At 51.4% G+C, this 25,803-nt stretch overlaps 1 protein-coding gene across 1 annotated transcript in view; it reads right to left on the bottom strand.

The window, feature by feature from the left end:
* Window positions 1-11,955, bottom strand: part of ACSL3 (acyl-CoA synthetase long chain family member 3) — a 31,303-nt gene extending 19,348 nt beyond the window's left edge. The window contains exons 1-2 of the mRNA XM_056111602.1: window positions 11,541-11,955; window positions 816-993 (exon numbers count right to left, since the gene is read on the bottom strand). Coding sequence (XP_055967577.1) covers window positions 816-993; window positions 11,541-11,918 — 556 coding nt within the window. The 5' untranslated portion in view covers window positions 11,919-11,955. The remainder of the gene's footprint in view (window positions 1-815; window positions 994-11,540) is intronic.
* Between the last annotated feature and the right edge of the window lie 13,848 nt (window positions 11,956-25,803).

Here is a 25,803-nt window from a genome sequence, read left to right as displayed (position 1 = left end):
CGCGGATGCTAATAAACTCTCGGTCCACTTGCTAGGTGGTTTCGCCTCAGACTTCCAATGCCAAATTGAAGACTGGGCTTTAGTATTTCTCCTGCTGCTCAGCTACCCCCCTGCTAAAAGAGGTTCCAGCCCCACTACTCTACGGACTGGACCACTTGCCCCACAGCTGGTTTCTTTCCCGACAGACCAGGAAAAAGCCAAGCTGTAAGAAACTGGTGCAAAGTGAACATTAAAGTGGGGTTTCTTCAAAATAGGAGATTAATACCCAAGAATAGCCAAGATCAGTACCAGGAGGATTACTCCATGGCTTAGAGGCCAGCCGGGCATTCTAGGGGAAAGGGCAGCTCAGATAGAGAAGGGAGCACCAAATAAAGGGTGTTTGGAGGATCCTCCCAGGAGGGGAGATGCATGTTGAAAGTAGACTATGGACCGAACATGATTGCCACTCAATGCCTCTTTTGCAGACCACAACACCCAAAAGGAGAGAGAGCAAAAAAAGGGAATGCCCTGCCACAGAGGCAGGGTGGGATGGGGGCGGGGGGGACGGGTGTGGGAGGGATACTGGGATCCATGGTGGTGGAGAATGGGCACTGGTGGAGGGATGGGTATTTGATCATTGTATAATCGAACCCCAAGCACAAAAATTTGTAAGTCTACAACTGTACCTCATGGTGTTTCACTAATAAAATTTTTTTTAAAAAAGTGGGGTTTCTTAAGGCCTTAAGAATTTAAATATAATAGAGGACTAGCATCATGCCTCCCCCAGTTGATAAACCACCACCGCCAACCCCACGCTCCCTGGCCCGTCAACCTACGCTGGAAGTTATACATGAAGCACGCCTGGGCCGCGATCATCCACTCAGCCCGGGTCTCGCAGAAGATGGCGATGTTGGTTTTGGGTTTCTGGCCCAACATCTGCAAGCCATTCCCGAAATTAAGGGCTCTCACGAAGACATCTTCATAGGAGAGCCAATTATAGTGTCCAAGAATAACCTGGCAAAAGAAAAGGCAGACAAGGGAGTCTTAATCAGGCTTCCGACCTTTGATCCCTGCTTACCAGGTATGAGGGGCAACACCACACCCACGTGAGCCACAGGACCCTCTTTGAAAGCTGCAATGATCTCAGATCAGACTGTAAAAACTAAACCGCATGTAGACTGATCCAAAGTTTATAACTGATCTTAAAACTATACAGCTCCATTAATGTCTCTGAAACCATTAAAGCCAGCTCCAGTTCTAGCCAGGAGGTGGGAAGAACACAGATAAATACTGCCCTCTACCGTCCTGTTTCATGATGGCCTTGGATCACTGCAAAGGGTAAGGGCATTTCAAGTCTCTAACTTTAGGATCCCTTGAAGCACTTCCAAGCCCTGCTCAGCACAGCCATCCCTGATGACTTCAAAGGGAGCTCAGCAGTGGTGAGAACTTGCACAGACTACACAGGAGGTGAATTACAAGGAAGAATTTCCCATTCCATTAAGTTCTGGAACTGAGGCATTAAGACACTGCCTCAGTTCCCGAGAATAGATGCGTCCTGAAAAGGAATGACATACTACAGATACATATATCATGTGGCCAAGAAAGCAAAGCATGAGTGTAACTGGATCTGAATTTGAGGATTCCTTAGCCTTCTAGCAGGGAATCTTTCCCAGAGAGCACTGTAGCACTGTCCTCCCGTTGTTCATTGATTTGCTCGAGTGGGCCCAGTGATGTCTCCATCGTGAGACTGGTTGTTACTGTGTTTGGCATATCAAATATGTCACGGGTAGCTTGCCAGGCTTTGCCATGCGGGCGAGATACTCTTGATAGCTTGCCGGGCTCTCCAAGAGGGGCGGAGGAATCAAACTCAGGTCAGCCTGGTCAGCTGCGTGCAAGGCAAACGCCCTACCCACTGTGCTATTGCTCCAGTCCTAAAATCTTTCCATGACCGGGAATTCAACAAAAACCCATTAGCAAAGGCAAAGGCTTCTGGAGCCTCTGGGGTGGGATTTGGCAGAAGGGTGGTAGGAGGCTGCACTGCACTTAAAAGACCCTCTCTGGGCCAGAGAGCCAGCCCAGGAGTGATCCCTGAGCAGTCAGGGACTCAAACAAACCCAAGACCCTCCCCACCTCCCAATCTGACCCATGCTGCCCAAGCACCAAGCACCTAGCACCGCACTGAATCCCAGATCATGAAACTCGGTGATCGGCGACCTCATGACACTAATTTCTCCACCTCTCGAATGCTCCATGAAACCTCCCTACTCAGATATATCCGTTCTCGTCTTACAAGTGAGAGCCCTGTTGCGCTCCCAGACATCAAGAGAAATTACAAAAGCTATAGAAGAGCACTTTGCTCTGAGCAGCGTCCGACACTCGAACCCAGATCCCAAAGTCTCTCAGGCCCCGCACGGCAAAGGGTCCCAGGCCAGACTTGGGTCCTCAACGCACCTCCCCAGATCCCCTTCCTTTATTCACAGATTATTCAACGAAGACATCCTGAAGTCCGGTAAAAACGGAGTTTGAAACTTTTATTCAGTTTTGTTTGAGAGCCACAACGGGCAGTGCTCAGGGCATACTCCTGACTGTGCTCAGGGATCGCTCCTGGGATGGAGCTCTAGAAACCAGATGGGATTGCCCGGAGAGAACCCGGGTCAGATGCACAAAAACGCACTACCCACTGAGCTATCACTCTGGCCCCTGGTGTTATTTCCAAACACTACCCAGGTCTACATCCAACTAAAGGAATCTGGAGAGCGCCTGTCTCCTGGTGCCCAGCTCACACCTTCCGACTCTGGTGCTTGGTCACTCGGCCATGACGGCACTTACAAGTCGAACGCCTTGCTGGAACAGCAGAGGTCCAGGCAAGTTGGGGCTTAGGACCCACCTGTCAGGAGATGATCACTTGGAGCCACACCCCACCCACCCCGCATCCTCCCTTACGTGCCACCACCACGCGTCTCAGTTACCTGCTTCCGGGCTGGTTCCAACAACAAAACCTGCGAGAAGGGGGAGTTTCTCTGCTCCCCTTGTGGCATGGGTGTGAGCACAACCCCAGGTCCTCTGGACCTTGATAGGCTCTTTCAACCTCTCCACCGGAAGCTTCGGGTAACTCTGTGTGTTTGTGTGTGTGTGTGTGTGTTTATGGGCACGTGTGCCTGTGTGATTGACCTGACACAACTTTGTAAAGGTAAATCACGGTGCCTCAACCACCTCTCCCTATCCCACCAAAAAGTAAAACAAAACAAAAGCTAACTTTGTAAATCCACTTTAGGGCACCATGATCCACAAAGCTGTTTCAGACCCACACACCGGTCCCCCACCTGCCTCAGCTGCCCTCTGCCAATGCCCCAAACTGCCCCCCCCACCGCCAGCCTGTCTCTTGAACAGACATGTGTTCAGTGCGGGTGTTCAGAGCACAGTGAATAAAAAACAAGCCCCTGCCCAAGACGGATACGCCATATCTACTTCTGTTCCCAGGATCCCCCCCGCCACACACTGGACACATCCTTCATCTTCGGGGTCTCTGGAATATTCTTACCTACGAGCTACACGAGGTAGAGATGGCCAATATTCTGACCAGGAGGGGTCACGGAGATGAGTGACACTGGTTCATGCGAATGAACCTACGTGCACACTTCTGGAATCTTCAATCTTCAACAGTCTTTACATTTGCAAAGGTGTTGTTTATTTTTTTCCAACTTTAACAAATTTAACTATTTTTGAAAAAGTATTTTGAATGATGCAAAGTTTTTTTTTTTTTTGGAACAGCTAACATGTGCAAAGTTGGGGTGGGGGAGAGGATGAAGATGATCCCTACAGGAGGAGTGTGGGGGTGGGGCCGGTGGGAGGGAAACCAGGACACTGGTGGCGGGAACTGTACATTGGTGGAGGGACGGGTGAGGGAACACTGCATGGCTGACACCCCATCATGAACACCTTCGTAAAGCTCTCTCATGGTGATTCGATTAAAAAATAAAATAAAATAAAATAAAATAAAACAAAATTAAGGGGGGGGAAGAAAGATCCCCACAGTCACTTTGCTGCCTCAGGGTGGTTGACTGTCCTTAACCTAAGGCAGGACAGACGTCACTAGTCTCTCACTGCAGGAACTCGAGAGCATCACAATTTCCTCTGCGAGGGAATGTATGAATGTAAGCGCGGTGGCAATGCCGAGGCTGTGGGGGTTCCATCTCCAAAGTCATTCTAGTGAGGGAGGCAAGTAGAGACATGCACAGAGTCCGCAATAAAATAAAAACCCAAATGCTTCACCGTGTAGGACCCTGAAGAAAGACAGTCTCATGGGGTCGGAGCAACAGTGCAGCGGGAAGGGTGTTTGCCTTGCATGCAGCCGACCCAGGTTCAACCCCCAGCACCCCATATGGCTCCCTGAGCACCGCCAGGAGTCATTCCTGAGTGCAGAGCCAGGAGTAACCTCTGAGCATCACCGGGTGTGACCCAAAAAGCAAATAAATAAATAAATAAAACAAAAAAAATAAAAAATAAAAAACTTAAAAAGTTGTTTGAAATTTCAGACAGTTTCGCGGCCGGAAGAGGTCACTGTGCACAAGGCGCTGACTTCACCAGCAGCCCACCTGGCCCCCAAGCCTGCCAGACTGATCCCTGACCACAGCCAGGTGTGGCCCAAACATCAAAAAGAACCACCACAAAAATGTTGACAGTTTTGCTATGGGGGGCTTCTTTTTGGCAGGGACCATGTGGGGTACAAAGCCGGGCCTCCCACATGCCAGGCTTTGCACACCAGCCCTGTGAGCGTCTCGTCTCCAGGGCCCCACCAGCCTCAATGCCAGTTCAAAGTTTGACCTCCAGGAGCAGTAGAATTTTTTTAATTTTAACCCTCCAGAATCAAGTAATTTCCAAAAGTATATACTTGCTGGCCTTCAATAAAGTACACCTGGTTTCATTTAGCCTCAGTGTCTACAAATCGAGATCTTACAAAAAGAGTTTGTGTGGGAGCCAGAAAGAATGAAGAAATCGCGAGATTCAAGAGACGTGTGGGTGGACGGTGATGGTCCCGGGGCCAATAACCCAGGGTACCTTCTCTGGTACTTCCAACGAAACTCAATTATGCAGCAAGAATCAGTGCACTAAATCTCTCCAAATAACTCTCAAGGTACCATTATCATCATCCCCATTTTATGGATGCGAATGCTGAGGTAAGAACGAATCACTTTTTCAATCAGCCTAATCAGTGGCTGAATAAATAGTAGTACTCCTACACTATTAAAAAAAAAAAAAGGATCACTTTCTCAAGATCATACAACTATCGGGCAGGAAGCGGGGCCTGTTCCGGTGGGTCTCACTCTGACGGCGCTACAGCAGAGGCAGGGGCTGGGGCACTGGTGGGTCCCAATCAACGGCCCGTTCCCAGACTCCTGGCTCTGTGCTCCGAAGTGGGGGGAATCGTATGTGGTGCCAGGACAGGAACCGGGATCTGATTCTCAGCACCTCGGCTGCTGTACTGCCCCACCCTGAGCTGGGAGATTATGATCCCCTGAGTAAGGAGACCTGGGTGACAGCTGCAAAAGATCATCTCGACTCCTGGGTTGGTGGTTTAGAGACAAGAGCAGAAGCAGATGACTGTGGGCGGGGAAAGGGCGGGTGTCTGGAAGGAAGAGGCAAGACAGACTCCGAATTCAGGCTGCAGCCACCGGGGAACAGGCGCCGCCGCTGACAAAGATGCAAGAGGGAGAGGAAAAACAAGCGTGGAAGTGGGAAGCGAGAGTCCTGGCTGAGGACTGTCACGAAATAACCAAATCACAAACCCGAGCCCAGCGGTGTCAGGCTGTGAACGTCCTAGGAAGTTAGGAGACAAATATGCAAATAGGGTAACACAGAATTGGGGCAAGAAATCAGAACACAGAAGTAGGGACAGGAGAAGGGGAGGGAAGAAAAGCCCACCCACCACCTCACATGGGTGGAAACGGAAGTTCTGTTACCTAGTTAGATCAATCAGGGATGTCCGAGAAGATCTGGGACCTCAACGGGGGAATGCAGTTTCCTACACACTACAGTTAGGTACACCCCCGTCAGATTAGGTAGCCCCTCTTGTTTTCCATCTTGCTAACATGTGTGAGTCTCTAGGAGACAACGTCGAGTGCTCCTGGTAGCAGGGTGCCAGCCAGCAGTGGATTCCTTTCCTCATCACTATCCTATTGCAGGTCCATGTACCTTGCTCTGCAAACGATTCACTTCACCCGTCTTCACTCCCACAGATGTCTACGGGTGTGCTGTCCGCTTCGGGAACCCAAACGCACCAAGAGGTGGGTACTGTCCTCTGCTAGCGGGATGAAACTTAAACCTTAGGCTTCCCAGCTGTGCCCTGAGGATACTTGTCTCCATGTAGCTGCTGCTCACTCTCTTCAGGGCAATTGATTTTCCCTTGCGAGCTCAAGCAAGACTTTTAGGAAAAGATGCGAACTGAGCATCCAAGGTCACTGGCTTGAAAGAAAGGTTTGGGCAGCTGTTTCAAGCTATATATAAGGTCACTGCCAAGGTTGGACTCAAAGTTCAGTCGTGGACCACTCCGCGGCCTTCTCCCCTATATATAGGGAGAGACTGTTAAATACTGCCGTGTGATCAGCTTTCTACCCCCAGCAGAACATGAAGATTAATAAATGAAGAGACTCCTATCAAAACTAAGTTCTCCACTGGGACTGGAGTCTCACCAGGCCCGAGCAGAAGCCTTTCCCCACCGACAGTGCAGGAACCAGAGGGGAAAATAAATCTGTGTTCCTCCCCATGCAGTGCAGGCTCCCAGGGAACCCCGTGCTGAGAACAGACCCAGAGAAGCCAGGCTTGCCCAAAGGGCCAGTACAGCACTCTCTTCTTGGGCGAAATGAGTCGAAACCATCTGCTTCATTTATCACACACTACACTGAGACATCGACTCTGTTCTCACACGAGATCAGCCAAATCTCAAACACAGGCACTCTGAGGAATCACAAACGCCGACGGGCTGGCATCCACGGCTCAAGTCGCTGCTGACTCGTCAGTGAATACCAGGGCACCAGGATGGAAGAGAGCCGTGTACCTTCTTGCCCCACATAAAACGGGGCTGGGCACAGGGACCCAACCTGGTATTCACGGTGCTACTGGGTCACAGCCACAGAAGGGCAACAGTGGCACTCGGATTTCCCTTTGTCCGAATTACACTGATCTGAACTAAGAATTTCCTCCCTGCTATATTACAGACTTGTACTCTCTGCTAAGAGAATGGAATGATGGCTGAGAGTGTTAAATTCATATGAACACAATCTATGGAGTCTTTAGGGGAAATTTTAATTTCCTGTTCAAATAGGTCTCATACGCTTAAATTTCCTCTGCCTGCTTCCCCCAGTCTCCGGTGACTCAGGGATCACACCGATAAGCCACACACTGCCAGCACCAGATAATCTCATCGGTCACCCTCCAGAACTCACAGAAGCTCCTCCCAGGCCTCCGAATCACGAATCACACCACCAGACTCCGCACAGGCTGTGGGGCAGTCGAGAGCCCTCCCCACCCCAAGGGACCCAGCCCCGGCAGCTGGCCTCCAGTGCCCAACCACCGCCACACTCCAGGCCGCTTTCCGGACCACAAAGTGGCCATGCGACACATTATAAGACACTTCCTACCCATTTATGCCTTTCTGCAAGTCCGGCAAGCTACCGAGAGTATTCTGCCCGCACGGGCAGAGCATGGCAACTTCCCGGTGGCGTATTCAATATGCCAAATATAGTAACAACAATAGGTCTCATCCCCCTGACCCTGAAAGAGCCTCCAATCTGCTGGGAGAAGCCGAGTAAGAGGAGGCTGCTAAAATCTCAGGGCTGGGAGGAATGGAGATGTTACTGGCACCGGCTTGAGTAAATCGAAGATCAATGGGATGACAGTGATATGATGATACTGATATGCTTAGATTTCAAACAAACGCAGAGCCAGCAAAATAGTACAATGGAGTTAGATCCCCGGCACCCCCTTGGGTTCCCTGAGCACAGTCAGAAGTGATTCCTGAGCACAGAGCCAGGAGTAATCCCTGAGTACCACTGGCCATGGCCTGCGACCCACCACTCTTCCTTTCTCCCACCCAAACACCAGAAACAAACCAATCTGCTGATTTTCCTTTCTTGTTTTGTTTTGAGCTCCACCTGACTGTGTTAGGGTACCCTATGAGGTGTCCGGGATTTACGCCGGGCTCAGTGGGCTGCCAAGCCAGCACCATAACACCTGGCCTTTCCTGGGTGCCAGCCTCAAGGGAATCCAACTTTGAAATTCAAATAAAATGCAAACAAGACCAAAAGGCCTGTTTTTAAGATGGAGAAGCGCCAAGGGGACCCAGGGCGGCAGCAGACCACACACTCGCTCCCTCCCTCAGTTCAACCCCTCACGCCAAAAATAAAAACCTCACCCCCTGAAAATGTCGAGTTTTCAGTCTCTTACGACTATGGGCTCGCTCCAAGACAGAACCAAGAATGGCATGCCAGAAAAAGGAGCAATTAGATACTCAGAACATCAGACATCAATCACTGACAAAATGCACTGCAAATTATAACGTATAGGGCAGAGAATTTTTTTTTAAAGCTGCTTCAACTTCCTGACTTCAATTTTCTAGAAACATGGTGCTAACTCCAACCTCCGGAGACCTTCATTTAATAGAAAAGTATTCATGAGGCAAATTAAGTCCATGAAAGAAAAAGGAACTATGTCTAAATGGTAGAGTGACCACAGAACTTATCCAAATCTCTTGCTATTCTTTTGTTTTTTAAATTATTTTCCTTTGTTGGGGGGAAGGGGCTGGAGCGATAGCACAATGGTAGGGCATTTGCCTTGCATGCAGCTGGTTCAGCCAAGCCGGGTTCGATTCCTCCACCCCTCTTGGAGAGCCGGCAAGCTACCGAGAGTACCTCGCCTGCACGGCAAAGCCTGGCAAGCTACCCGTGACGTATTCGGTATGCCAAACACAGTAATGACGAGTCTCACAATGGAGACTTTACTGGGCCCACTCAAGCAAAATTGATGAACAACGGGAGAACAGTGATAGTGACAGTGTTGGGGGGGGGGGGTGTCACACTCACTGGTACTGAAGGGGACAGTATGTGGTATCAGGGATGGAACCAGGATTGAATGCGTGCAAGGCAAGTCCCTTAAAACCAGTACTATCTCTCTGGCCCTTGGTTTTGGGGGGTATTGAGGGGGGGGGGGGGAAGGGAGCAACAGGTTGGGCCACACCTGACCTTGCTCAGAGGCTGAGGCTACTCCTGGCTCTGTGCTCAGGGGCCTGCATGTCAGCCACATGGCAAAGCACCCTTAACCTCCTGGGAGGATGTCTCTGGCCCTACCCAAGCCATTTTTTTTTTTTGAGACAGATTATCCATGTCAGAACAAGCACCAATCAGAAATGCTCTGTGTGAAACACAGCAAAAGGAGGCTGGAGTGATAGCACAGCGGGTAGGGCATTTGCCTTGCACGCAGCCGACCCAGGTTCGATTCCCAGGATCCCATGTGGTCCCCCCAAGGACCGCCAGGAGTTAATTCCTGAGTGCAGAGCCAGAAGTAACACCCCTTTGCATCTCCAGGTGTGACCCTAAATAAATATTTTAAAACTAAAAAAAAAAAAACCCACAGCGAAAGATGACACAGTGGGGAGGGCACTTCCCTCACATGTGGCCGCCTTAGGTTTGACTCCCAAGTCCCAAGTTCGGGGCAAGAGTGAGCACCGAACATGCTGGACATGGCGCCCAAACCAAACCAAACCAAATCGGGCAGCCGGGGTCAGGATATCACTGGGCAGGGGATAAGCAGGACAATCATTTATTTTCTTTTTGCTTACGCAGCTTTAAACCACAACCTAAAGCACTACGCAACTATGGATCATTTCACTGCCTCCGTTAAAACATGGAACCTCCGTTTGTGCCTGCCTGCTAAGAAAACCACACACAACAGGTCAGAGCAGCCAGCTCGGGATTCAAGGGTCTTCCTGAGGCAAGACGACATCAGTCTTTGCCGCCACTCAAGACAATCTGCTCGCTGGATTCTTAAGATGGTGATTCTATAATAAAAGCCTGTTGACACTAGGGGGCTGGAGAGTCACACAGCGGGTAGGGCACTTGCCCCATTCCCAGCAGCCCACATGGTCCCCCAAACACTGTCAGGAGTGACTCCAGAGTGCAGAGTCCGGAGTAAGCCCTGAGCCAAAATCCCCACCCCAACCCCAATCAACACCCACCCCCCAAAAAAGTTGGTTAACACTAGACAGCACCAAACCATTTTATAATTGTGTATGTGTAAAAGGTCTGTACACAAACCTACACCTGTTATAACCCCCCCCCCCCCCCACACACACACACACACACATACACACAACCATAAAATAGCTCGTGCGGGGATGCCTCAGGTTCTGGTCCTGGCTTCGCGCCCCACACACAAGCTGTGGGAATGACAAACATGACCAGCCCCCAGAGCGGTCATCGGTACAGGGGGTAACTCCAACTCACTGGGCTCCTGTGAGTCATAAGTAAAGTTGTGACCCACGAAGCGTTGGGGTCTCAGCAGCTAGCTGAGGCTTTCACGGAATCCCCTGCCTCCTGGAAGCAAGAGACCCAGGGGGCCCGCTCCAGCACTCCCCACAGGAGGGCTCTCTGGTTGAGAATGAGGGACATGACTGTGCCCACCTACCCATACTGATAACCCGGCCCTAAGGGCAGGATATGTAAATCATTAACTGACATCTGTACGAGAGAAGAGAGAAGCAGCGCTGTACTAGAGAAGCGAGAAAACTGTACTGTATGTGGGATTCCCCCACCCCCACCCCAGCCCAGTGTACTTAACAAGAACCCCTGGGTAGGGGCCAATAAACGGAGAACAGCCTGGCCACCAGACTCCCTCCTTCTACGGCTTACTTTCTCGGTGGCAGCTGCTACTGCTGCCACAGAGGCAGGAACCCAGGAATCCCGCAGTGCACAGAGGGCCAGGACAGAGGCTTCTCCCCTACCCACACCCTCCCCTTTAGGGAGTAAATCCAGCGACTTTGGGGGTTCATACTAGAGTTTGCCGGGGGAAGGGGGTCAACTGGCCAGGACCCCAACACGAAGTTTTTTGTTTTATCTTTTGGGGTCACTCCTGGCTCTGCACTTAGGAATTATCCCTGACAGTGCTCAGGGAACCATATGGGAGGGATGCTGGGACTTGAACCCGGGTCAGCTGAGTGTTCAAGGAAAATGTCCTACCCGCTGTGCTATCACTCCAGCCCCACGAAACTCTTACAGCAACCTGGCTCCAAGTAAAGGCTAACAAGTGTCACTGACGACCCTACAAATGACTCGAGACATTTTATTCAGAGTCCCGGTGGGGTAGGCAGGCCATACTGGCGGGCGATGTTTGGAGGAAACTCGGGGCCGCTCCGAGCCAGGAAGCCGAGAGCAGAGTCAGCCCCTTCCCGCCTTGCTTGCCCTGCTCCCCCCTGCAACAAACGCCAGTCTCGGGCCCTCGGAATCCCACACCATTCCTGGGGGCACAATTTACCCAGAGGCAGGACCAAGGCCATGGACAGTCGCCCTTACCTTCTTAAAAATTTTCCCATTGGGCTGTACTTCATCTTCCTCGCTTAAGATTTCCCGGGTGCCCAGGAGTCGTTTGTCTTTGAACTTGTTCTTTGCAAAGAGAAACACTTTGTCGAGCGTGTCGCACCCAGGGTAGATGACCGAGGCCAAGCCATCCAGACTGTTGACCGAGCGGTACGCGGACTCCGGCTTGGAACTCACGGGCTTGGCTTTGATCTGATTGGATTTGCCTTTTCGTGACTCCGCCAGGAAGTAATAGGGGATGTACGTCAAAATCGTATAAAGCGTTACTACAAAATGTATGAAGTACAAAAGAACGGGGTTGATGGTCTGCTTCAGCTTCATGGTAGAGGGGCTCGAAGACACGTGGTTGTTCATAAGTACTCAAAAGAAACAAGCAGACTTCCGTGAGAATCTAGGAGAGAAAGAGAGGAGGGTTATGCTTAACCAGGGGCTGAATAAAGAGCAGTACTCCTACATTAAATAAAAAGAGAGAGACAGAGAGAGGATTATGTCAAAATCACTTTCGGGGCTGGAGAGATAGATAGCACAGCGGGCAGGGCATTTGCCTTGCACGTGGCCGACCCGGGTTCAATTCCCAGTATCCCATATGGTCCCCCAAGCACGGCCAGGAGTAATTCCTGAGTGCATGAGCCAGGAGTAACCCCTGAGCATCACCAGTTGCGACCCAAAAAGCAAAAAGGAAAAAGCAAAACAACAACAACACTTTCAGTGAACTACAGTGGAAAACCCTTCGAGGACATCAAGGCCACAGGTGAACATGGGCCCCTTTCCATGCCAAACACTGACCCACCCGTGTCCTTCCTGGACAGTCCTCACATGTGCAGGAGGTGCAGGTCTGCACCGGGTCTCCTGGCAGTACGAGCAGCACTGGGCCATTTCCACAGCCCTCTGGAGCAGGCGACTTTCAGTCTCACTGCAAGTATCCCCAGCTTCCAAGAGCACTGAGGAAGGCTGGCAGGACCCTCAAAGCCTCAGGGCAGGGCCCTCAGAGCAGGGCCTTCCTCACCCCTGTCCCCTCTTGCCTCGTAGGCCAGTGCCGCTACAAACACCTCGGATTCCTTATGCAATTTGATTGTGAACTTCTGGTCATCGAGCATTCAGAGGCCTTGTATTGTAGTGTTGTCCAATTTTCTGCATTGCCCACGTTCGATTACAGGACACCGCGCCACGAACTCAAGCCCCTTCTCCACCTTCTCATCACGGCACGCCACCCTCGATGGCCCAAGCGGAGGCGCTCAGTTGTCTCAACATCCTTTCAGCGGCTGCTGACATGGTCCAGCACCCCAGTCCTGAAGTCAAGAACCGGCTGGTACCACGCTTCCAGCTCTGGACAAGGGTCTCCGAGTGCCAGAGGGTGGTGGCAGCAAATCCCTCACAGGTGCCTCGGAGGCCAGGCTGCAGTTGGAGGAGAGCGCAGGGAGGCTCAAGTGTGTGCCACTACAGAAAACCAATGCACCCTTGGGTGGGAAAGCAATTAGGAGAGGCTGGAGGCACCAGGACAGCAACAAGCAAGACAAACCTCAACCAGTAAAACAAACCATAACAAAAATCACAGAAGGTGACACCAAAGTGCGTCTCCAGTATGCTGACAGCTCAAAGACTGGCCTCGATCAGAATCCTCACAGAGAAGTCAGGGGAAATGGATGGCCCAGGCCTCAGTCCAAAACAAGCACGCAGTCAGCTGATGGGAGAACACGGGGTGAAACCGAGAAAGTTGAGGGTTCAAGCAGAGTTGGGGTGTGCCCAGGGTGGGCCCTAGGGAAACCATAGTCCTCAGCCAATCCCAGGAGCGGCTTGTAAAACAAAGCCAATCCAAGGACAAGCAAGTAAAACACAGCACTTGGGGAAGGGCGGAGGACTGGGCATTCAGAAATGCTACAAAGTGCTGTTTCAAACATTCACAGCAAAACGTCCACCGGCCTGCCAATAACAAGCCAAGTCTGACCCAAGCCCGGGGGGAAGCAGACAACGGGAACTGTCCTTGAGGGGCAGGGCGCTTGCCGTGGTTGATCCAGGTTTGATCCCTCACTCATCTGGTCCCTAAGGGCCCGCCTGGAGTGGCCTGGAGTGATGGAACAGAGCCAGGAGTAAGCGCTGAGGCCAAATGAAAAACAAAACAGAAACTGTCCTTAAGTAGGCTCAAAGGCCGTGTCAGACTAATCTGCTTTAGTCAGATGAATAAGACAAAGCTCCTCTGACAAAATATGCTCAAAGAATTAAAGAAAGCTGCGCTAGACTTCCTGGGGCCAGGAGAGCCCGGAGGGTTGCGTGTGTGTTCAGGGCAGGGTTCCAGCCTGGTGCCAGAAGGTCCCTCCAACACCACCAGGTGGCACCCCCACCCCAATTTCACTGCCACTCTGACACCCGCCTATGGCCGCATCTGCCCTGCAGAGCTAACTCCAAAGAGGCCTCAAGCCCCAGTTCATCGCAGGACCTGGTCATCACCTCCAGCTGTGAGTATCAAGTACTCTCGAGTATGAAGTACTCTGGAGTACGGATCTGGTCCCGTTCACCTGACCTGCTCACCACTTTCCCCTGGGGACGAAGTGCTCTAGCGTATGGATCGGGGTGTCTGAAATCTCGCCACAAAGGACGTGGGGGATGGCAGAAGGCTTCTGCAGAGCCAAGTAGCACAAGGAGAACAAAACGGTCTCGGGACTGCAGAAAACAGACAGGCCTGACTAACACAGGAGAAAGAGCATCTCAGTATGTGAAATATAACATACAAGTTAGTATTTTAAATTTTAAAAATACCACTACAGAAAATCATGGTGCCTCAAAAAAAAAAAAAAAACCCAAAAAAACAGAAGGCACATATGTCCTGCAATGCAGCACCCCATGATCCTGGGGCATCACTAGGGCAACCCCAGTAACCTCTGCGCTGCTTGGGGGACCAGTATCCGTTGCACTGCATCCCTGGGCCCCCAGACATACTGAGCACCTGGAAGCACCCCGGGGTGGGGATGGGGGGGGCAAGTAACACTTGTCCAAACATAGTGTATAAAATTATCACCTGGAGAGTGGAGGAGCAAAGACTAAGGTCTCGCCTTTTTTTTTTAACCACTTGATCACTTGACTTCCCGTTAATCCCTGATTTGCTCGAGCGGGCTCCAGTAACGTCTCCATTTGTCCCTGTCGTGTGCTAGTGTAGCCCAATGGCATCTGTTCGTTCTCGGAACATGAAGAGCCTCAAACTGATCGTTCATGATCTTGATGAAGTCTGACCATCTGGTAGGTGGGCGGCCACATGGTTTTTTGATGTCCCGTGGAATCCAGTCGGTAATAGCTCTAGTCCAGCGGTTGTCTCTAAATCTCATTATGTGTCCAGCCATCTGATTTTTGACGCCTTGGCAAATGAGACAGTGTCTCTAATTCTTTTTTTTTTTTAATTTTTATTAGTGAGACATCATGAGGTACAGTTGTAGACTTACAAATTTTTGTGCTTGGGTTTCAATTATCAATGATCAAATACCCATCCCTCCACCAGTGCCCATTTCCCACCACCATGGATCCCAGTATCCCTCCCACCCCCCATGCCCCCCATCCCCCCTGCCTCTGTGGCAGGGCATTCCCTTTTGTTCTCTTTTATTGGGTGTTGTGGTTTGCAAAAGAGGCAATGGGTGACAATCATGTTTGGTCTATAGTCTACTTTCAGCATGCTTCTCCCATCCTGGGAGGATCCTCCCAACACCCTTTATTTGGTGCTCCCTTCTCTATCTGAGCTCCCTGTTCCCCTAGCATGTGTGGCTGGCCTCCAAGCCATGGAGAAAAATTCCTGGTACTAATCTCGGCCATTCTTGGGTATTGGTCTCCTATTTTGTTACTTTATGTTCCCCAGATGAATTCTTGATCGTTGACGGAGGTCGGAACTCTGGATTCTTTCTCTTACTTGAGTGAAACGTGATACTCCAAGCATAGCTCCTTCAATTCCTCGTTGGGAGACCCGAATAGCATTCTCATCCTGTTTGCATAGGGCCCAGGTCTCTGAGGTGTATGTTAATGCAGGAAGAACGGTGGAATCAAAGAGATGTGCCCGGAGCCGGAGGTTCTTCGTCCTCTTAGCTATTTCTTCGACGCTCTTGAAGGCGTTCCAAGCCGCTCTCTTCCTCCTGCACCTTCCTCAGGTTCCAGGTCATTTGTCGTGTTGACTTCTCGACCTAGGTACACATAACTGTTGCATTCAGAGATGGTCGTTCCGTTGAATGTCAGGGACGAGGCTGTTTCTCATAAACATTGTCTTCGTAAGATTCAGCTGTAGTCCTACCTTTCCACACTCACGGTCAAAGTCGGCCAGCATTTGTGCCGCTTGGCTGATGTTTGGTGTTATTAAAACAATGTCATCAGAAAAGCAGAGGTGGTGTAGTTGCCGACCATCTATCTTCACTCCCATTCCTTCCCATTCCAGTCGTCGCATGATGTTCTCAAGGGTGGCACTGAAGAGTTTCAGTGAAATGGTATCACCCTGCCGAACCCCTCTCTTGACATCAATGATTACTTCTTTGTAGAATGGCCTTGTTTTGCCTAATACTGACATGGCATCAAGGAGCTTCTTATCTGAGGAGTCCAGGCTTGCTCTCAATCATATAACATCTTTTCATCTGAATACCAGTGATGCCTATTTATCAATGGCCTTTGGCTACACTGATGATCTAGAGGTGCCTCATTTTATTCTATTTTTTGAAGACCACGTTGAAGTGAAGAAGGAACATGCAAGGCAGTTCATAAGATTCCTAAAATCTAGTGGAGCTAAAATCTCCCTTCCACTGATTAAGAGACCCGATATACAAACCTGGGAAACTAGCAAAGAAGTTATTAAGACTGCTCTGGAACTTGAAAAACAGCTGGAATTGCTTCTGAAAGACGTCAACACAGTGGCTGAGACGAACGGCGAAGCTGTTGTCAACGACTTTTTTTTTTTAATCTGCATAAAAGACACAAGGTGAGTCATAATGACCATTTAACCAATATTCTGAGTGTGTGGTGTAATGCCAACCGCAAGAAACAGAAATAAGCCTGCTGGGGACAGAGGCTGTGATTCAGTGACAGAGATGCTTCAGGTGTGAGGTCCTAAACACACACACACACACACACACACACACACACACACACTTTCAGAGGGCAAATAAGTAGAATCTCAGAACATTTATATTATGATATGCAATTCGAATCCAGGACTTCTGGCCCCAGTTCTGTGCTTCCATCCATACACCTTACACTGTCTGCATTCCTCGCCCTGCCACAGAGGCAGGGTGGGATGGGGATGGGAGGTGGGAGGGATGCTGGGACCCATGGTGGTGGAGAATGGGCACTGGTAGAGGGATGGGTATTTGATCATTGTATAGCTGAAACACAAACACAAAAATTTGTAAGTCTACAACTGTACCTCATGTTGTTTCACTAATAAAAATTTAAAAAAAAAAAGTGCCTGGGCGTCCAGGTGTGTCTGTAGTATGACGACCTACCACTCAGTTCACCTGAGCTACCTGATAAAACTGTCGAAGGAGACTGACCGGCTTACTATTTCCTTATACTGCCGGACATCCATGGTCTTATAGCATGTGAAAAATAACAAAGCAGCCAGGCCACTGCCCTGAAGGTGACCCAACCTGGTGCCCAAGTCCCCAGCAACACCCCTGGTCCCCCACACAGCCAGGGACCACTCCTAGATACAGAGCCAGGAATAGCCACTAAGCACCACCAGATGTGGCCCAAATGCCCCCTTTCCAAAACAAAACCCACTACTAATTACTGCTTCAGAAAGAGCTTAGTAAAGCACGGAGATGGTTCAGACAGCTCTGATTCGTCTTGCGCTCAAGAGCAAGCCGAAGGGCTGGGGGTAGTGAATATGGGAAAGGAAGAGAGACCTTCCACACCCTTCAACTGGTATAAGAAAAGCAGAAGACCACCAGCATAGCACACGGAGGGGTAAGAGCTGAGAATACGGAGTGAAGTCAAATGCTGGTGGAGAGAACTTGCATCTATTTCAGAAATTACCTACGCAGAGGCTATAATTTGAAGGCAACAGGAACGCCCGGAAAATCTATCAAAGTCAGATGAAAGGACATTCCAGTCAAACCTGGAGACCAAGGGTGCTCAGATTTCCCAGCTCACGACGCCCAGAGGATGGCAAAAGCAGCTGTTCCTCGGCCTGCAATCCTGCTTAATATAGGAGGGGCGGGGTCTGCATCTGAATGCTGCTCAGATTAAAATCACCCACAGGTGGGGTCGCAGTGCCAACAAGGGAAGGCAGTTTCGATGCCTTCAACTGGGATGGAAACACAAAAAGGGAAGTCACTGCTGGGGTGCGGGGTGATGGAAAGGAGATGAATTTCAGGCTCGCAAGTCATGAGTCCATCCGCCTGCCCGGAGCCCCCCACACATCCCAACTGTGAAGCTGGGGCGGAGCTAGGAGGCGAGATGGAAGCCGAGAACTGCCAAACGCAAGCACGCAGGAAACCTTCAAGGACAAAACACAGCGGAGGCCAGCCAGAGCGAGACAACGACGGACGAGTCGGGCAGAAGAGAACAGCCCAGGAGAGCAGGAAGAGGCAGGGTCCACGTGGGCACCAGGTCAGCGCCCATGGTCCAGGGGAGCCCTTGGTTTTGCCAAAAGTTCTGGAGAGAACTGGGTAAAGAGACAAGGCTTTGGAGAGCTGCAAGGCCGAGCGGCTTATGGAAACCGGTCACAGGCACCTTGTTACGTTGCCGTGTCATCAGAACACACGTCACCTTCAGACAGTGAACGTGAAGGGTTAAGTCCGCTCACCTTTTCCCAATGTCCAATTTAGCTCAGTCGGTCTCACCTGCTCTAGGGCAAACTAATGGTCAGGCACATGTTTTTTTCTATGCTTGCATAACTTCTACATTTAATTTTTTTTTTGGCGGGGGGGAGTACTTTTTTGGGTCACACCCGGAGATGCTCAGGGTTACTCCTGGCGGTGCTGGGGGGACCATACGGGATGCTGGGGATCGAACCCGGGTCAGCCACGTGCAAGGTAAACGCCCTACCTGATCGCTCCAACCCCTACATTTAATTAATTTTTCATCAATAAAAAGCTATGGCCCTGTGCTCCATGCGGGAGAAAGCTAGCTTTTTTCTTTCGGAGAAACCACTGATGAAATAAACCACCCTCTTCCCGGTCTCCTGAAGCACCGTTTTCGGCAGTTAGGCTCTCAGTTGCACTCGGAGCTGGTCCTGGAGACACTGCCGCCATTCAGACCCATTCCCTGCTGGGATGTCACCACACCACTCCACACACAGTGAACCTAAGGCCCATTTCCAACCGTGACCCAGGAGTCAACCACCAGGATGACCTCGGAAAACCCTCAGACAAGGACTCCTCTCGTCGGTAGGTAGCTCTGGCGGTGAGGCAGGAAAACGGCCAGAGCTTGTGGGGGACATAAATGACCCGCGTCACAGACAAGTCAGTCTTCACAAAGCAAGGTTCTCTGACGCCGAGGTCACCACTTCTGCCCTGCCAAGAGTTCCTGCGCTGAGGGGCCGGGGAGATAGGGCAGCAGGTAGGGCGCTGGCCGCGCAGCTCAATCCCCAACATCCCAGATGGTTCCCCCAGAGTGCCGGCAGGAGAGATCCCGGAGTAGAGCCAGGAGTAAGCCCTGAGCATCGCGAGGTAGGATGCAAGAAAAGAAAAATCAGGTCCAGATATTAAACAACCTAACTGGGGGGAACGACGAAGCAATGAAAAAGCCAAGACCAGCGTTGGTAGCAGCAAGAGATTCGGGAGGAAGGACGGAGGAAGGAGGATGGACGACTTCTGCCTTCTTATAATGTATCTGCGTAACAAAAACCACACCTGTGCCCTGACAAAACCCTGAAAGTAACCAAGGATGATCAGAATCTGGTTGGTATCGAGCAACTTCCATCCCAGAGCCCTCCTCAACAGAAACTCACAAACATTCCACTAATTAACGTGCTTTTTTTTTACCTATATAAACTAGAAAACTGGGTGCAAACAGCACTTGTGCAATAGGCCACACTTGTGTGCTCTCTCTCTCTCTCTCTCTCTCTCTCTCTCTCTCTCTCTCTCTCCCTCCCTCCCTCCCTCCCCCAACCCCCGTGGTGAGGCCCTAATCCTCCTTTCCCCAAGACTGAAGATGGGAGAGCCAGAAACTTGGGGTGAGCTGAGCTTAGGAAAGCAAGCTCTCTTTAGGCAGGTAGCTTTGAAACCTTTTGCCTGGAAGGATGGCCTTTTTCTGCATTTCAAAGTCTACCCACAGACAAGGTTTGACTGTGAGAGCATGTGTCCTCCTCATCAAGGGACAGCCCCCTGCCCTTAGTCCCTTATCTGTCCCTCAGCTCAAAAGAGAACGTCCACTGCGGCCTAGAATTAAATTCTCCACCCAAGGGTGGGCGGGACGGAAGGACACTCTGCCGGTGGGTGTCCATGAAACGCCTCACTAATCACCAGGCCACGATGAAAACTGGAGAAAACCAAGATTCTCCTACCGTGCAATTCAGTTTGGTCTTTTTCACCTACTCATCTATCTTGCTGACATGTCCAGCTGTCTAACTGAGGGGTGGGGATGGGGCATTATTTTTGTTCTTAGGTTTTGGGGCTTGAGATATTTAAAATTAAAAAAATGCCTCCTGTTTCGGAAAGACAAGAGTGTAGAGGAGGAGCTGGGGTGGGGGGTACAGCCTCGATGAGTGGAGATGACCTTGGGAATTCTCAGCAGGGGAAGGTACTGGAAGAAGAGAGTCCGAGAGCTAGGACATTGTAAGATCAGAGGTCACAGAAGCCCCTGGCCACGGCTGGGTGTGGGTCAAGATAAAAAGAATAAAAGATGTAAACTGTGCCAAGCTATGGGTCTTCAAAAACATAAAACAGTTGATCGGGTTTGACTCCCAGCACCCCACCTGGTCCCAAGCCCTTCCAGTAGCGATGGTGAGCACAGAGCCAGGAGTTAAGCCCTGGGTACAGCAGAGTGTGGCTATTTAAAAAAAAAAAAAAACTGTAAAAGCAAAAGGGAAGAATTCTATTGATACACCCAAGTTTTTTTTTTGGGGGGGGGGGGGGGTCACACCTGGTGATGCACAGGGTTACTCCGGACTCTGGACTCAGGAGTTACTCCTGGTGGTGCTCAGGAGACCATATGGGATGCTGGGAATCGAACCTGGGTTGGCCGCGTCCAAGGCAAAAGCCCTACCCGCTGTGCTATCTCTCCAGCCCCAATACACCCAAGTTTTTGGCAATGTTATTCATAATAGTCAAAGTTGGTGACAACGCAAACACCCACCAACAGGTGCATATAATGTAGCACAATCTATGCACTACTCAAGCTTAGAAGGGAAGGAAGCTGATACGGTCTGCGATTACAAACCTTGAAAACACTGCACTAAGTGAAACTGGGCCGGCGCCAAAGGACAAAATACGGTTCCATAGATATTAATATCCCCAAAGGCAAATTCACGTCACTCCAAAGTGGAAAGAGCAGGCTCGGAAAAAGGTGGGTGCCGCCTTGAGTTACAGGCATTGGAAGAACAGGAAAATTCTGGAGCCAGATGACAGTGCTGGAATGACAGGACTGTGCTACTGCTAAAAAAAATCGTGCACTGAAGATGGCTGAATGGTCAACTTGGGTGATGTATAAGAGCTGGAACACATGCTTTGCACGCCAGAACCCTGGACTCATCCCCAAGCACCGCCGGGGGAGTGACCCCAAGCAGAGAGCCCGTGTTAGGCACGCAGATGGCAACACGATGGGTGAGGACAGGGCCAGGGAGAGAAATCTCTGGGCAGTGCGGGGGGGGGGGGGGGGGGAGAAGGGCACTAAGCTGGACCTGGGAAGAGCTGTCTTGAGCAACCAAGGGTGACGAGCGAGAACAGCAGCCCTGGGAGGACAGGAAGGAGCCGAGACGTTCGACTCGGAGCCCCAGCTAAGCCACCATCAGAAACCGAGCACTCCCTTCCGTGTCCACGCTTGGTTCTCCCCCAGAAAAGGTTCGAGCCCTGTCCCCGGCACCACATTCGATCCCCCGCAAGCACTGCTGGGCGTGACCCTACTGTAGAGCACTGGGACGGGAGTAACGCTGACCACCACCAGACCTGGTCTCACGCCCCGCTTCCTGCTCCCCAAGCCGCAAGAAGATGACAGTAATCCTGCATCAACCCATCAGCAGACGCCCTACTCGGCTCCCTTCTTCCTCCTCACCTTGGTCTATGGACCGCACCGTTCTGAGCAGTATTTGAGAGCCTTTCTTTCTGCAGAGCCAAAGGCGGCAGGATTCATAAAGCAGTACCAGATCCCTCCGTTAGAGCCCGGCAATACCACTTCCGGGAATACATCCCGGGGGCCCGGAAACACACAGCGGAAACGGCACCTGTACTTCTATGTACATCGCAGTTCCATTCACAGATAGCCAGTATCTGGAAACAACCCGAGTGGCCGAGACGAATGACTGGGATAAATAAAGCAAGCGTGGTTCATCTACACAGTGGAATCCTATGCAGGGGGTAAGAAAATGAAGTTACGATACAACTTACAAATGTCGCTTATAAATGGACACGGAAACCATCGTGCTGAGTGAAATGAGTCACAAAGAGAGGGACAGACATGGAATGATTGTGCGTATTTGTGGGATATTAAATATATACATATAAAATATAAAAACTAACACCCAAGAACAGCAGAAACAAGGGCCAGGAGGATGGTCTAGGTTGGAAGCCCGCCTGATGAGCTGGGGGAGAGGGCAGTTGGGATCGAGAGGGGGCCCACTAGGACAAAGAGAAATGATCACGCTGGGGAAGAACTGTATTGAAAGTGGGTAAAGGAACAACATAGCAACATCTCAGTAGAGGGAAAGGGAGAGGGAGAAGGAGAGGGAGAGGAGGAGAGTGTCTGCCACAGAGACAGGCCGGGGGGGGGGGGGGCGGGAGGGAAACTGGGGTCATTGCTGGTGGGAAATATACACTGGCGAGGGGACGGGTGTTGGGATATTGTATGACTGAAACCTGACCATGTTTCATGCTTTGCCACTGTATCTCACAGTAATTCAATGGGGAAAAAAATCAGTAGATGAATCCTACTAGGTCCAGAAATTGCCCATGCCAAATTTTCATCTCAACAGCTTGAAACAGAAACTGGGGGGTCAGAGCAATAAGACAGCAGGTAGAACTGCTGCCTGGCACGTGGCTAATGTGGGTTCAATCCCCAGTGCGCCATTGGTCCTCTGAGCCCCGCCAGGAATAAAACATAAGCAGAGCCGGGTATGGCCCCCCAAACAGTATTTTTTTGAACAAGATATACATATCGCCGTGATACTCTGCTAATAAGAAATCACAGCTCTGCCAAACTACCGAAAGGAAAAAAACAAGATACGAACCGGTCAAGGTTTTAAAGCAATCATCTCAAAATATTTACCTGTAGCTATAGTGCATTAAAGTACATTAACTCTTCACACCAAAGAACTTCCAACTTTACCATTCTCTCGGAACTATTAATTAAAATAACAAGGTGAGTCCAATTTAACAAGAGTAAAAAAAGAACACCCTTCATTATCCGCAGGGTTATTCCTACAATGCCAGGTGAGCGAACACCAAGATGACACTGTGTGGTAAAAACGAGGCAGGGTCAGAGGCTGGAGTGCTCTGCTGCCGGTGGTGCTGGTTCAATCTCCCTCCCTCCCCCCACCGCACAGTGCCTGGAGCACAGAACCAAGAGCAACCCCTGGGGAAAGCCAAGGGCATCTTCCAACCCCAACCAGGAGGGACAGGGGGAGAGAGAGAAAGGGAGAAAGGGAGGTGAGGGGAGGAATGGGGGAGGGAGGGGAGAAGAAGTGGAGGAGGGAGAGAAAGAGAGGGAGGGGAGGGGGAGTAGAAGGGGGAGGGAGAGAGAGAGAGGAGTTTGGTTTCTATTTTGGGCTTTTTGGAGGGTGCCACATCCGGTGGTGCTCAGGAACCAGTCGCACCTGGCAGTGCTCAGGGGACCACATGGAAGGCTGGGGACTGAACCCGGGCACCGCTGTACTCTCCTGGGCCCAGCAGTGTTTCTGTCCTGTAGTAAGTCAGCACGGGGCACAGGGTGACTGTCTCGGAAGTGTCCGGTCTCCCAGGGGCCCACATGTCCTAAGGACAATCCCGGGGGCGCTTCTGTCGGGTCCCCGTTGCCACTGAAACCAACCTTCCGATGCGCCATGGGACCACAGGCAAGCCCCACTATGGTGATGGGCGGGCCTCCATGTGGCGGTGAGCACGGCTGCAGGAGCACTGACATACAAGCCTCCCAGGCAGCGGGAGGAAGGGCCAGTCAGCAGGGTATGGGGGGGCACCCGCGCGCCCCTCTTGCAGCAGGCATCTGCTACTGCAGGAAGCAGCGGGAGCAGAAGGGGAAATTAAGCTTTTCAAAAACAGATTTTGGGCCAGAGAGCTCAAACAGGAGGTGAGGTGCCCGCCTCGAACGCTGTTGGCCCTGGCACCGCTAGGGTCCCCTGAGCAATGCCAAGCGGGAGGTCAACTCCTGAGCACAGAGCCAGGGGAGGTCCTTAAGCACCACTGCAGGTGGCCCCCAACCCCTTCCCCCACACCCCCACTCTAAAAGAAAAATAAAGAACTTAAAAGACTGATCTAAGTCAAATGGACAACTGACTAATAAAAATCTGTGCGCTATCATTTTAATTAGCAACTGCTGCGAATCATAATGACTGGGTTCAGCTGAAGTGTTCTCTGTGTGGTCTCTATTACTTAAGATTCAGGAAGGCGGAAGGCAGGCGAATGGGAGCCATGTCACTCCCGGGAAGCCCGGACAGAAAAGCTGAGGCTGCAGTGAAATTGCACAGAAGCGAAGGGAGGACCAGTGTCCACCTGAACACAATCACCTCGAATAATACACCGAGGGAGATTCTGTTCGGATACAAAACTTCCTCTGAGACCCTAAGAGGCGTCCAGGTCCTAGACAGACAGCATTTCTCAGCCTGCAGAGCAGGAGGGAAAGGCTGCCCATCCTGCCGTCCAGAGACAACATCATGTATTCACTGAAAACCAACCAGCAGGGGGAAAAAAAAAAAAACACGAAAGTCAATGTCTCAACTTACAGCGGTGGGGGCAGAGGGCCTACCGGGGAGGGTCATTTATTAAATCATTTATTAAATATTTCTAACTGAGCCAACCGGACCCTGATTGCCTAACCGTGGAACTCCAACTGCTTCTGGAGCGCAGGGAAAATACAGCCGCTCCGAGAGCGTCTGGACCCATCGGTGTTCCTGGCGCCAGGCAGCTCTAAGGGAAGAGTCTTGCCACGGGTGGGAGGGCAGAGGTGAGCGCCAGCTCCTTCTGAGGCCCATGACACAGACCCCCGCCCAGCGCCACTTGGAGAGCAGGGCTGAGGTCCCAACACGGGAGCGTCCCCTGCAAACCCCCGGGAACCTGGGTCCAGAGGAAGAGCACGGGGACCAACTAGGCAGTATGCAATCACGGGCCCCCAACCAGCCACATGCACCGCCGTCCGGGACTCCCGCACCACAAACAGGGCTGCAGCCCCCAGCAAGCACCCGTGACTCATGCCGGGGGCCTGCCACGGCCCGCCAGGCTCCTCGGGCACAGCCTCAACTGACAGGGCCGGTGGCGCCACCGCCAAGTGTGCGAGCACAACCCCCCAGCGAGCACTGCGGCTAGGAGTCCAGTGGCAGCAAGTCACGGAGATGTCAACAGCAAAGGGAAGCTCAGGGAAGAGATAGGAGAGAACGTTCCGGAAGGACGATGGCCCTTCCCAGGCTAACTGCTGCCATCTGCACCCCCACCCACCCGAGTCTGCCGTGTGTGCTCAGACGCGGGCATGCCCGTCACCAGGAGTCCCCAGCAGGCTCCTCAGAACCGAGCCGGGTGCCTGCCCCTCCCACCTCCCACGGGTGCCAGGTGGCGCCAGACTGGTTTCCCGACCATGAGGCCGAATCCTGCCAGTACAGCCGTCCCTCTCCATCCAGCTGTTGCTGGGAATTTGGGGGTGACCCGGGAAACGTGAACCTTGCATTGTTCACACATCTGCAGTAAGCTGGAAAAAATTCCAAGCCACCACGCGCTGTGCGGGGAGCATTATCTTCGTTCATCTAGCTGGCACAAGAAATTTCAAATCAATAATGACAAAGCCCACCTTAAAAAAAAATTCGCCATAGCATGGCGGGCAGGGCGTTTGCCTTGCACGCAGCCAACCCGGGTTCGATTCCCAGTATCCCATGTGGTCCCCCGAGCACTGCCAGAAGTAATTCCTGAGTGCAGACCCAGGA

The sequence above is a fragment of the Sorex fumeus genome, unplaced genomic scaffold (genome assembly GCF_029834395.1).
Source record: "Sorex fumeus unplaced genomic scaffold, SorFum_2.1 ptg000014l, whole genome shotgun sequence".
Taxonomy (NCBI): domain Eukaryota; kingdom Metazoa; phylum Chordata; class Mammalia; order Eulipotyphla; family Soricidae; genus Sorex; species Sorex fumeus.
The sequence above is the reverse complement of the archived record's forward strand: the minus strand, read 5'-3'. Positions and strand labels throughout refer to the sequence as shown.